This window comes from Anneissia japonica, unplaced genomic scaffold (genome assembly GCF_011630105.1).
Source record: "Anneissia japonica isolate Jap-2015-1 unplaced genomic scaffold, ASM1163010v1 scaffold61005_len26885_cov154, whole genome shotgun sequence".
Lineage (NCBI taxonomy): Eukaryota > Metazoa > Echinodermata > Crinoidea > Comatulida > Comatulidae > Anneissia > Anneissia japonica.
This window is the reverse complement of record NW_022704227.1, coordinates 12,210-26,818: the sequence shown is the minus strand read 5'-3', so window position 1 is coordinate 26,818 and position 14,609 is coordinate 12,210. Positions and strand designations below refer to the sequence as shown.

Below are 14,609 nucleotides of genomic sequence, written 5' to 3'. Positions count from 1 at the left end.
GTCATATGGGGCCATTTTCACCGGGGCCATTTTTTCCGGGGCCTTTATTTCCGGGGCCATTTTTTCCGGGGCCATTTTTTTCCGGGGCCATTCTTACCGTACACCATAAACTTTATTTATTTTTTTAAGTTTATTAGTACAATACTGTATTTCATGAAGATTTTAATTTATTGAGTATTCTTTTTCTATTCAATAACTAGTAGTTAGCAATAATTTTATAAGTTTTTCTTAGTTTTTACCACCAGTACCACTGTTGTATTGTGTTCTAATCTATCACTTTGTTGTTTTCAGGAGAACAAAGTCAAACATTGGGACCAACTGGTGGTCAAAAAAGAAAAAAGTCTAATGATGGTATGTTGCTATTTAATAGTATCATGTATCTTGTATACAGTAAAACATTTTTAAAGGTTTTGTTTGAGTAATTATTACTTGTGTAAGTCTTCGGTTGCCAAAATAGTCCTGTATGCTAAAGATATTCAGCTGTATATTGCTTTTGATCCTAATTTTGAATCACTGCGATAAATAGGATTGAGCAGACAGTTCTTTAAATAAAAAACTGGATGTTTCAGAACAAACTTTTACTGTATTCCATTCTAGATTTCTTCACACAAAGCCCACTTTTCCATCCAATGAGAAAACAGTCCTTGAGCCTTGTACATTTGTCAGGAACTTTGGAGTCATTTTTGACCAACACCTTGCTTTTGATTGACATGTTAGCTCTACATGAAAGTCTGCTAATTACTACGTTCCTAACATTGGAAAAATCAGGAAGTTTTTTAACACCAAATTGTCTGAAATACAAGTTCATTCGCTCATATAATCTCATTCCAAGGTTACTGTACGAGTACTAGTTGAAGTATTGGTCTATGTTGGAAGAGTTTGTATGGGAGGGGTAATGTAGGCCACATCATCTTCAAACACTTTGTCTAGTTATAATAATATTCTATTTTTTATGCTTTAGTATTATTTAATGATGCTTTCATGCAATATTTTTTATTATACCTAACAAATTAAATAGTTTTTACATATTTTGCTTATGAAAATCTGGTTTCAGAGGTATCTGGTAATGAAGAAACTAATGATGGAACACCTCAAGTAAGAATTCATTTTTCATATTTTTTTTAATACTCATAAGTTGCATAAGTAGTAGTATTCTTACTCATCATCAAGTTTTTTTTTGTTATCAAGCAGATTTTGTTAGCAGGCATGAGCAAACCCACTTGCCTGGCGGCCGGGACAAGTGTTTTTTATGGTCGGACAACTAGAATTTTAAGGACCACTTGTCCGTGGACAAGCACTTTTAGAACAGGCTACTTTACCATGTAATGCGTAATGCATTTACGGTACTTATAGAAGTCTGACTCTTGACAATATGCAGCATACTTGAGTCTTCTCGTGGCAAAATGGTTAAGTTGTCGCACAGTCAAGTATTGAGTAAATGAGCTATAAAATATGGGAGCTCAAACAAATTGCCTAAAAATCCAAATTTGTTTTTACTATAGATCAACAGTTTAATGTCTTATTAATCATGTCCCAAAGTATTAATTCTGGAAGTGGTAAACAGACCGTTTATTTAACATTATTTTGATAGTTAATTCTATTAAACAATGTATTCACAAAAAACTTTGAAAGGCAATTACTCAAAATCATGTTTATCTTGACTCTAAGAGTGCTGTACTTTTACTTTTCAATAACTTAGGCTTGAAATGTCCAATTTAAATGAATGACCCCTCGTTTTAAAGATAACATACTCAGATATCTGAAAATACCAATAACTTGAATTTCAACTTTTGCTACAACTTAGCCATTTTGCCGCAACATGCCTCATATTATTAAATTATCGGCCCATAAAAGAGATATCAAAAAGAAACCTACTATGGTTACGCACCGCCCCTGGCACTACATGTTGGCCCCTGGTACTACATGTTGTTGACCGAATTTTCGGCAACACGACTCAACATATCGCGATATAGGCCTACATATTACAGTACTTGCAACTCTTATCAAAGTTCATACGTTACTTAATGTTGGTATAAGTGTAACAAATTTTGAATTATTATTTATTAATCATTAAACATCAATTTAGAGTCACACTCCCACGTAGGCCTACTCAATATAACATATGTTGTTTTCTGCAGTGAAAATTGGAAGTGGATTCTTAGTTGTTAATTTTTAGCCAGATCTGTCGTAGGTGTGCATTAGCAGGTATTTATTTTCACATGATATTGTACCTGTCAGCCTCCAGTCACCGGGCATGCTGCACGTAGTCTGTTTACAATGTAAATTCGCATTGGTCTATTCTATAAATACCAGGCATCTTCAAAGACTTTGGGCGCACAACCATTGGTGGATTAGTTGAGTTTGACAACATGAAAAGTCTGAAATTCAAGACTAGTCTACTCTCGAGTATGAATATGAACAACAGCCATTAGGCTGACTTCAAAGAAAGTAGTCTATTTTGTGTGGGGAAGGCAATTTAGACAGAAAAGGTGTAGTTAAATTGGGGTTTGAAGTTGTCAAAGTAATTAAAACATCATTCACTTCTAAGTGATGGAGATAATGTGCATATAAAATCCAAATCTTGTAAAACTGGTGTTAAAAATTGAGGATTTAGGGCCTATAAATGTATCAGTTATACAGTGCTTGTCTTTCGTTGAGAGCAATTTTATTTATTTTGCAATAAATTAAATGAGGATGTGGCAGGCTGTAAAATATCCCCCGTGAAAAAATATTAGGCCTAGAAATCCGTTTCCGCGTTTCTAAAATACTTTATGAAAATATGATTTCCACGGATATTTTGGAGAAAATTGAGTCCTTGATAGTAGGAACACAGGTATTTACAATTCTCCACATTGATTTTTCTAGAGGTTTTCCCATGCAATTTGAATTAGTTTTTGTATCCTATACATTTAAATTTAGTATTAGAATTGATTAAGATCTACAAACGGGTAGAAACGTACGATATGGTCGCCCAAAATAATGTGAGAAACACAGTCCTGTCTCCATAGTGAAGCATTTCTTTTTGTATGGTTAAAGTAGCATTTGGCTGAGAACTGGTTTATCGTGAGAGTAAACCATGCCTGAGAATGTTTTACTTGCAGTTTTCTTGACGTCAGCTTTTAAGCACGCAATAAGAAAACGATTACAACAAACTTGTACATACATAGAATATTATCAATAATGTTTATTTTATTTGAATTTCTCTATATCATCATACATATTGAAATTTTAGGGCCATAGCAAAAATGGTTTACTTTTGTGTTATTTGTTATGATTATTGTGCAATGATATTGGGACAAGTAAAATTGTCTTCAGGACAAGTGCATTTTCCAAAGGTACTTGTCCGGGGACAAGTGAAAAAATATGAAATTCCCTCATGCATGTGTTAGGAAATGTATGTTAGTTTTACTGTTCTTTTCAAAATAATTTTAATGTAATGTTTTGTATGTTAACCAGATTAATCTTTTCATTACAGGCCACGGCATCAGCATCACTAGTGGAAGGTATGTTTAAAATAAACAAACGAGACACCTTTTTAAAATCTTGTTATGAAACCTAATTTGTGGAGCATCATTGGATAACATTCATTTCAAATTCAATTAAAAAAGAATTAAATAGAAACAGCTATTGTAATATTGGTGTCATTTATAGTAATGTTATTTTTTGTCAGTTTTATTGGTTATGGTAATTATGATGGTGATAATGACGATGCAATGTTGAGAATATGAATGATGATAGTAATGATGAAGATACGATGATTAGGATGTAGAGGTAACGGTAATACTGATAATGATGATGAGGATGCAGTGATGAGGGTAAAATGACAAGGATTCAATGAGGAGAATTCAATGATGAGGATGAATGGATGCTGTTGGCAATGTTGTTGGTGTTGATGTTATTAATACTGAGGCGAGACTTTTTATTCCTTGTTCTTGTTTAGCAAATAGATTTGTCAAAAATATCCAGACGGAGTAGAAAATGAAAATAAAATTTTATTGATGAATGCAAAATAGGATGGTTAAATGCTTCAAATTTATATAATTAGAAAGAAATATACTGTACATATCTTATTTTTGGAGATTTCAAGCAGCAGAGGACGTAATAAAAATAAAGAAAAAAAATAATTTTCTTCTGAAATTTCCACTTTTAATGGCGGCGGGTGCGAAAATTGCCAAAAATAAAATTTAATTTTTATTAGAAATCATCAATATTTGCAAGTCGGCGGGTTGGCTAAACAAGGTTAAAAGTCTCGCCTGATAATGTTGGTGTTGGTGATTATAATGTATGTTAAATTATACTTCCTAAAAGTTTATTAATGTTAAACTTTTCTTTAAAGATATTGCACAATCACAAAGAATGGATGATGTGATTAAAAAGGTTGTACAAGTAATGCAAGGCAAATCTTTAAGGGATAACTCATTACGGATATGGGACTATGGAGGTCAACTAATCTACCACAGCATTCACAGGGTATGTGTTATTGTATAGTATAATTATAATAAACCAAGCAGTGGAAATTGACAACCTTCACTTCCACCCTAGCTTAACTAATGTCATAAAAATCAACTTGTTTATTGCAACAAGTCATTACTGGCCTAGACCTACAGTACATGGGCTTAAGCAACTATGGAACATGATTGTTCGGTGAATTTCAGGTTTTTTCTCTAAAAACTAGATTTAAGTACCTTTTTATCTAATACACTAGGTCCCTTCACAATTCTAACTCAGGTCCAAGTTCACCCAGACAGGTTTTCAATACAAAAAGTGATAAATGGATAATAGTTTTAAATTTATCAAGTGCAAAATACATAAAGTGTAGAGATGTTTAGAAATGTGAAACAAACAAATAAAGATGAAAGTTCCAATTCAAGCCAGCGCCCAAACCACATTATGGGTATATGCCCTCGTCGCTAACCGGGGACTGATGTAATTAAACTTTGGTAAGCACCTGCTAAATCTCTACCAATTCGGACTCAGGCGGCGTGCCTTCTATTCTAATAAAGCTAATAAAACTGTTATGTAGGATACGATTAAGAAACAAACGATTCTTTAATCAAAGTTTAAAACAAGGTGGCTTAAAGAGATTTACTTGTGAGCAAAGCCAACAAGTTTTACAACTTAAGTGCAGTGACATAAAAGAACGCTCTCCAATTGACTTCAAGTTGGATGTTGAACTGAGTGAACGAGAGCATGTTGCAGAGCGTAACTTAGATGATTTAGAAATATATGGTGATTTGATTAAAAACAGAAGAACTTTAAAAATAATATTCTGCTTCAATAGCAGCCAATGAAGGCTTCGGATTATAGGAGTGATAAGATGGAATTTCGGCAATGCAATTTAGAGGCGTGTTTACGAATGTCTCCGGGAGGACGCATGTAAATGAGAAACAAAATGGGCCCCAATGTAGAACTTTAAAGAACACCAAATTTAATAGTCTAACAGGCTATTTTCTATTTGTTTTGTAAGAATTGAACTGTGCCAACACTGTACCAGAAATACACATATTCTATTGATAAGGATACCATATGACCTATCATATGGACTGCGGTGGACAAATCTAGGTACACTGACAAGGTTCAATTTCTTCTGTCAAGAACCTGCAATATATATCATTATTCACTTTCAGTACAGCAGATTTTGTGCTATGTGCTTTTCTATAGGATGACTGGTAGGGAGCAATTGGATTATTGTCGTTTAAAAACTTCAATGTTGAACAAATAACTTTCTCGATGACTTCAGATACAAAAGATATTTTAAATTAATTTAAAATCAAAATAAAGAAATAGCACAATTGAGTTTACAAATGATTCTTGGTGGGAAGAAGACTTAAGTCACAATCTTTAGGTGGCATAGATTAGCCCTCATTTTCAGTGACTGTCTCGAAGGTATGAGAAAGAAGATATGGCCCTAAAAGTGAATTGTGTTCATTATTATCAGAGATGTGCTGATGCAGTTGGTTGATTTTGTTGACAGAATATATGCGTTGAAATCCGTAGCCAATAGAGCAAATCGGTTACATTGGATAGGGTTTGTTTACATCTATCGAGATCGCGAGAGGACAGTGCATTGAATATGGCTTCGCCTTGTTGGTGTAAGTCACATCATAGTCAGATCATAAATGTCAGTTTGAATGCAAGTTATTTGGTAAATCACTTCGGAAGTGTTCCAAAATTAAATTTTCAAACACTTATCAGTTTGGTTTGGTAAAGCTTCAATGGATAGTGGGAATAAAGCATGGAAGTTTTTCAAGAAAAGGTACGGTACCTTCACAATGTGCATATTGCTCCAGTGAGTTGTCATCGGCTGAGGTACATTTTTTAGGCCTAGGGCTAATGCAAGAATACCATTTATGAAAAAAAACAAATCTCCCCATTCATTGCAAGGGTATTATTTTACAGTAATTTTGTATTTTAAATCCAAAATTATATCATAGGATGTTTGTAGTTACTGCCTATGATGATGATCATCATATGACATAACAAATATTATTATTATTATGTACTTGCATTGCACCATACCATCCAGGCCTATTTTAGTATTATCACCAGCCTGTATGCTAGACCAAGTTTACTAGACCCAAGTTTACCATTAATACCATTAAGGTTATTTTCTACTTTATTAGGTATATATATAGTCGAGGCATAACAACTCCTTCCCTGCTCCAGGTCCTGGTCAAGGTACGGTATTTTCACAACGTGCATATTGCTCCAGTGGAGTTGTCGCCGGCTGAGGTACTTTTTAGGCCAAGGCCTAAGTTAAGAATATTATTCATGGCAAATGCTATCACACCATGAAAAAAAAACAACGAATCTCCGCATTCGTTGCAAGAGTATTATTTTACAGTTATTTTAAATCCAAAATTAAATCATATAGGATGTTTATAGTTACTGCTGAGGATAATGATCATCCTAACATATTATTACGTACTGGCATTAGGATGCACCATACCAACCAGGCCTCATCACCAGCCTGTTTCACAAGTTTGGTTGAGCAATCAGTACTGTTAAGGGTTATTTTCTACTTTATTACCTACAGTACGACTACAGAGATATATAGTCGAGGCATAACAACTCCCTCCCAGGTCCTGGTCAAGGATTAACACTCACAGTGCAGCCTAGGCCTATGGGCCTAACTATTTATAGCCTACTTTACACTAGCAGCATTCCAGAGCCTAAATAAAATGCACAGAGATTGTCAAAGTAGATAAATTACTATTAAAATAAAAAATATAGGCCTACTGCCTTACTTTACTTTGGGTCGCTGTCCAAAAACATCATAACTCTCTCTCAATATACTGTGTTCAATGAGCGCACTGTGGTTTACCATGTTGATGTGTACATTTTGTACCCACTATATGTCACATGACCAGTAATAACTGGAGTTGCCAGTTCGGTCTATAGAAATGCTCTGGAGGAAGGTGGTAAATCTGCTATAGTCGTCCTCCGTAAACAGAGCTCTCTGTTCAATACCACATCCATCGATCTCAGACTGAATGTATGAAGCTTGAACCTCATCAAAAGTACAATAATGGTAAAGATTACATTGAATCCTGTACTCTGCAAGATCACCTGAGCTTGAGATTTTAGCCAATTGCGTTCAGCTCTACGTCTTTCTTGCATGACAGTTCTACAGGTGTCAGTGAACCACGCAGGAGATGCACAAGTTGAGATGGTCTTGAATTTAAATTGAGCCAGTTCATCTCTAAATGAGGAATGTGTGCAATTGTACTGTGCTATTGCAGTATTTATATCAACTAGCATATACCCGTGCTCCGCACAGTGTTGAATGAGTCGGGAAAGGTGGCTATATTGATTTATGTTATTTGCAACTACTTGTTTCTAGACATACCTATTGTGTAATGGAGTGTATCTGGTGGTACTTGAATCAGTTCAACCATGAAGTCTCCGTGGTCTAATGGTTATGACTCTCGCCTTGACAGCGAGAGGTCGCAGGTTCGAGTCCCGCCAGAGGAAATTTATTACACAATTTCTTTATTCATTTATTTACAGGACTACATTCATTGAGAGCTATGCTACACGAAGTATTTTAATGTCCTTTATTCTAACACTGTATTAACAGCTGTCTTGATTTATATTATATATTAATATATATATATATATATATGTATGTATGTATGTATGTATGTATGTATGTATGTATGTATGTATGTATGTATGTATATATGTATGTATGTACAGTATGTATGTATATATAGATTCGTCACAATGTGGAAAGCACCTATAAAAATACATGCATGTTTTCTTTCTAAGTGTTATTTTTGTTTCAGTTATTTATGACAAACATGCTCATAATAATTATTACTATGTTTTTATTTGTATATTTGCTAGTTTTACATGACACCTGAAGGTATCTTCCTGATTGTTTTTAACATTGCTGATGACCTTGATGCCTACGCCATGGTTATCGATTCATCTGGAGTAAGCATTTCAGAATTTTATTAAGTATATTTAACTAATAAAAATTAACTGTAGTCTCCATATTCTACCTTGATTTAGATTTTGGAGAGACAATCTATGAGGTAATCATCTAAACAATACTCAATTGTTGAACCCTCAGGGCAAGCCATTTGCAAATATTTGCTAATTTAAGGATGAATGTTTACAGTGTAAATATTTAAGAGGAGGAAAATAAAATACTTTGTAAAAAAATTAATATTAATGAAATATACAGTATGTGACTGCAGCATTTTATGACCTTTCACCTCTACCGTTATATTTTTTTTTTTTGCAGAAAGTGCACAAACACTACATGACAAATCTTGAGTATTTGCTATATTGGATCCGATCAGCTTACACATACGCAAAGGATGATGGTCGTTATATTGATAATGAGATAGACTTCTCAGTATGCATCATTGTTGCTACCCATCGCAATTCGCTGATTGGAAGTGAAGAGGAGATATGTACACAGGTAAACAATACTAAACAACTTTTGTTTGAACCATGTAGAAACATATTTTGTCTTTGTTCAATTTGTATTTGTTGCTGAATCAATGAGGCAACTATGCCTGCAACTTTAAAGCTGCACAATACAAGCTCAATAATATAATAAATAATATAAAACTTGGTTTAAATATTTCATTATTTTGTAAGTTTAGTAAAGTAGAATTAAATATTTGATGTTTACTTTGTATATATATAATTATAGCTTTCAATAAATTTTTTCTTATCAACAAATGGACAATACAAATGGATAATATAAACATGTTTTCTTTTTTTTCTTATAGTATTATACCATCTTGTGCTTAAATGTTGGATGTATTTAATTATTTTATTGTATAGTAATAATAATAATAATAATAATAAATAAGTTTTCAAGTTAGAATGAGAAAATATTTTCTTAAAATAAACTTGATACAGAAAATTGTGTTTGTGATTTTATTACAACTTTTCACAATTATAGATACTATAGCATTATGTCTTTTTTGTACATAGTGATAGTTTTTGTATCGTAAGTTTAACTTTTTTGAACAATCGTTTTTTTTAGTCCTTTTTTTGTTATGTGCTTTTGTGTGTCCTTGAGCACGGGACTCTTTTTTTTTGGAAATGAAAAATTAAAAAAACTAAGAAAAGAAAGAAAAGAAGAAAGAAGAAAAGAAAGAAAAGTAGAAGAAAAAATAGAAAAAAAAATATTTTTAAACAGATTATAATGTGATAATTACTGTATATTGTTTTTTGTAGATCGAGGAGAAGTTTGCCAAAATTCGCAAAGCAATTGAAAACCAGGTGTACAAGTCCCATGTCTATCCGAAATATTTTGCTGTTGAGAACAAACTCTCATCTTCAGATGGAAATATCATTGAACTCAAGAAAGTTATTCTTGAAATGAAAGAGAAGTTCAATCGACCTATCCCTCACAAGTGGCTAGATTTGTTGATTGCGATCCAGGAATTAAGTGAAGGAAGGGTGACTCTTCTTCTGGAGCAGGTACGGATTCATAATAATGTCATTTCCGAATGAAAATGATAATCCTATGATTTAGATAAGAACAAAACCACTTAGTTTCGCCCTGAAAACAGCACTCTGAACTGTATACGAAATAGTTATTCACACTCTACGGTCTACTGATTTTGAAAAAAAACCCAATTTCATTGACCAAAGCGCTGTCAGAGTTGCACTCTGAACTGTATACGACAAAAATTAATTCATGCTTTACAGTCTACTGATTTCAAAAAAACAAATTTCATTGGCCGAATTGATGTCAGAGTTGCACTGCACTCTGAACTGTATAGTGCTCCATGGTCTACTGGTTTTGTAACAACAACAGTCTAGTAAAGCACAATTTCGAAAATGGAGTCCGATGAGAGCGATGGAGATGTAGGCCTAAGCAGTGCTCGAAAAACGAGTAGTAGTGTTAAGCTTCCTCCAAAAATAAAGCTAAAACACTCGCAAACATGCAAGTTAATAACGGAAAGTATCCTGTCAGTTTGAAATCAAAACTACTGTAGGTGATGCCTACGGTACGCTCGTTGTGATTGGTGCGGTGTTGATTTTATGTCTAGGGTCTAGTTTTGCACGGTGGTATTGCTGATTGTGAGTCAAAACGGTTAATCTGATCACATTGGTAACATGTCTTAGGAATACCCCTCTCACATTGCCAAAACTCCGCTCAGAAGTTTTTCAGACTCCTCTTGTTTGCCTTGTAGGGTTGGCATGTCTGCGATAGGTGTGTACTGCATAACGATTGGTGTGTACTGCGTAGTGATTGGTATGTACTGCATAGTGATTGGTATGTACTGCATGATGATTCTAAACTGAAGACTGAGGAGGTGTTACATATAATTCTATACTCTTTGCTGCAGTAGTTTTTTTACGCAATTTAAAAAACTTAGAAACACAGTACGTTACAAAATTAAAAAAGCAAAATTAAAATATCTTTTTGACCAACTTTGTGCAAATGAGAACAACCCCAAGAATCTTTGGAAAACTTTAAAAAGTCTTGGTGCTGGCAAGAACGTTAATCAAATTAAAGTAACTTTTCCATAAAATGTAATGACTCAATTTTATATGACAAAGAATCCGTGGCTGATTATCTAAATTCTTTTTTTGTTAATACTGCAACTAAATTACAAAATACATTGCCAATCCAACCAGGAATTTTTAATGAAAGTCATGTAATAGAATTCTATAAAAACAAACATGTAAATCCCGGTGATCTAGTATTTAGGGAAGCTGATCTCAATCAAGTTTTTGACGTCATTAACCAACTTAATGTTAACAAAGGAGCTGGATTAGATTCCTTACCTGTTAGGTTTGTTAAGGATGGTGCTAAGAATATTGTTCAGCCGCTCACATCTATTATTAATTTATCTATTAGAACTGGATGTATTCCTAAGGACTGGAAATGTGCCCGGGTCATACCCATCTATAAAAAAAATGATAAGTTAGATGCTGGGAATTATCGGCCTGTGTCTTTACTCTCTGCTATTTCCAAGATTGTTGAACGTATTATATATGATCAATTAATGAGCTACTTAACTGAAAAAAATCTCCTCTACGATTTCCAGTCGGGCTTTAGGCCATCGTTCTCTACTGACACTTGTTTGATTCATCTGTCTGATTATATACGTAAAAAATGGGATAATGGTGAATATACTGGTATGTTAGTCTTAGATTTAAAAAAAGCTTTTGATACCATTCATCATGATATTCTTTTGTATAAATTAAGAGCTTTGGGGCTATCTGATATCTCTATTTTATGAATGCAATCATACTTACAGGGAAGATGTCAAGTAGTTGACATAAACGGTACTAGATCCCCTATGCTAGAAAGGCTCAATACTTGGGCCTCTCCTATTTCTAGTTTATGTCAATGACATGCCATCCTCCGTAAAATGCAAATTATTATTGTATGCTGATGATGCAGCGTTAATGGTATCAAGTAATAATGTAAAAAATATTGAAACTCAACTAAATGAAGAGTTAAAATCTATAAATAATTGGTTTGTTGATAATAAATTAACGTTACATTTAGACAAAACCGAATCCATACTGTATGGAACACGAAATATGAGTAGAAAACAATCAAAACTGGATATTACCTTTAATAAGTAAATGCCAGAACCTGTATCAAGTACCTGGGTCTTGACCTTGATCAGCACCTTAATGGTAAATCCACTGGTACGAAAGTTTTAGGTAAGGTACATGGTAGACTTAAATTTCTTTTCAGAAATAGAAAATATTTAACGTATAAATCACTCAAATTGCTTGAGAAGAAATAAATAAATAAATAAAAGGCTGTCTCTTATACACATCTAGATGTGTATAAGAGACAGGATATTGTGTGGGCTAACCTTAGTAAAGGATTAGCGAATAAAATGATATTAAATTGACCGAACAAATCGACACCCATCATCAGATAAGTTGCAACAATCTGTTCATTTCCTTCCTTCTTCTTTTCTTTCGTCATGCACTTGACTCATTGCAACACCCTGTTTCGTAAAATTAATCCATGAGTCAGCATAATATAGAGGCTACTGCTGCTAATTATGACCGAAACCTTGGTTTGTCACCTTATATAGCACATATCTGCCTGCATTCAACATTAGCCAGTCTTCATGGACCTTGTCTAACTCGGCTTTACTTATCTAAGGTCTTTAACGTTGGTGGCGGAATGGAAAACATGTCTTCTTAGAAAGTGCTAAAATCTGGAGCAACTAAGGCAATAAATTCACCTTTTTTCTAATTATTCTTGCATCTGATGTGATATTGAGTACTTTGTAATCTGTTTGCTATTTATTAAAGTAATAAGTACGTATTAATTATGCCAGAATCGGATTCAGTCCGTACCCTTAGGTCTAGGCCTGAGAAGAAAGGACATGCTGCTGCAGGCCAGCAACAGACTGGCGGTGCTGCTACGCCTGTCAGCTCTAGCTGTAAGACGAAGAGCTCCGAGTCACCGGAGCCTAGCGATCAAGCTAGCAAAGGACAGGCATTACTGCTTCGAAAACTAAATGACTTATCAAATGGTCAACATGAAATTTTGCATAATATTCAGAATATCAATGAAAATATCGAAATTCTGACCACTAGAGTTCACAAAGCTGAAGAAGCAATTGAAGCAAATAAGGATGGTATTGATAACCTCAAAGCAAACATACTTATGATTGAAGATAGTATTGACAATTTAAATAATATTAATCCTGAAAAGCTCCTTGTTACTATAAAATCATTGGAAGAAAAAATTGATGATTTGGAGAATCGTTCCCGACGAAATAATCTTATTATCTATAATGTTCCCGAGTCTACTAGTTAGATGTGTATAAGAGACAGGTACTGCATAGTGATTGGTATGTACTGCATGATGATTCTAAACTGAAGACTGAGGAGGTGTTACATATAATTCTATACTCTTTGCTGCAGTAGTTTTTTTACGCAATTTAAAAAACTTAGAAACACAGTACGTTACAAAATTAAAAAAGCAAAATTAAAATATCTTTTTGACCAACTTTGTGCAAATGAGAACAACCCCAAGAATCTTTGGAAAACTTTAAAAAGTCTTGGTGCTGGCAAGAACGTTAATCAAATTAGTAACCTTTCCTTAAAATGTAATGATTATTTGAATTCTTTTTTTGTTAATACAGACAAGATGCAAGAGCATTGTTCAGCCGCTCACATCCATTATCAATTTATCTATTAGAACTGGATGTATTCCTAAAGACTGGAAATGTGCCCGGGTTATACCCATCTATAAGAAAAATGATAATGCTGTGAATTATCGGCCTATATCTATACTATTTGCAATTTCCAAAATTGTTGAACACATTATTTATGATCAATTAATGGGCTACTTAACTGATCACCTTTACGATTTCCAGTCGGGCTTTAGGCCATCGTTCTCTACTGACACTTGCTTGATTCATCTGTCTGATTATATACGTAAAAAATGGGATAATGGTGAATATACACTGGTATGTTAGTCTTAGACTTTAAAAAGGCGTTTGACACCGTTCAACACGATATTCTTTTGTATATATTAAGAACTAAAGGGCTATCTGATATCTCTATTGTATGGATGCAATCATATTTGAGGGGAAGCTGTCAAGTCGTTGACATAAATGGTACTACATCTATGCTAGAAACGAAGTGTGGTGTGCCACAGGGCTCAATACTTGGGCCTCTTCTATTTCTAGTGTAGGATGCGAATTATTATTGTATGTTGTTGATGCAGCGTTAATGGTATCAAGTAATAATGTAAAACCTATTGAAACTCAATTAAATGAAGAACTAAAATCTATAAATAAATGGCTTATTGATAATAAACTAACGCTACATTTACACAAAACTGAATCCATATTATTAAACACGAAATATGTGTAGAAGACAGTCAAAATTGGATATTACCTTTAATAATTGCAAGATAAATGCCAGAACTTGTATTAAGTACCTGGATTGGATTGGATTTATTCGGTGTAAACACCAAGGATAGCCCACGAAAGTCTAGAGGAAGACTTATTTCCAGTGGGGTCCTTCGGGTGGTGATTGGACAGTACACCGGGAGACAATCCCATTCTCTTTTCCGAAGATCGTTCTGCGTTCTTTAACGTGCACATGAGCCATAGATGCACACGGGACCAACGGCTTAAACG

At 34.0% G+C, this 14,609-nt stretch overlaps 1 protein-coding gene across 1 annotated transcript; it reads left to right on the top strand.

Moving 5' to 3' along the window:
- Positions 1-291: 291 nt before the first annotated feature.
- Positions 292-10,293, top strand: LOC117104594 (probable serine/threonine-protein kinase pats1; the record flags this gene model as incomplete). The annotated part of the gene is made up of 8 exons (XM_033245443.1): positions 292-351; positions 1,055-1,095; positions 3,476-3,503; positions 4,337-4,470; positions 8,350-8,439; positions 8,753-8,932; positions 9,703-9,948; positions 10,180-10,293. Coding segments are annotated over 8 exons (893 nt in total), but the record flags the coding sequence as incomplete, so codon positions are not given.
- Between the last annotated feature and the right edge of the window lie 4,316 nt (positions 10,294-14,609).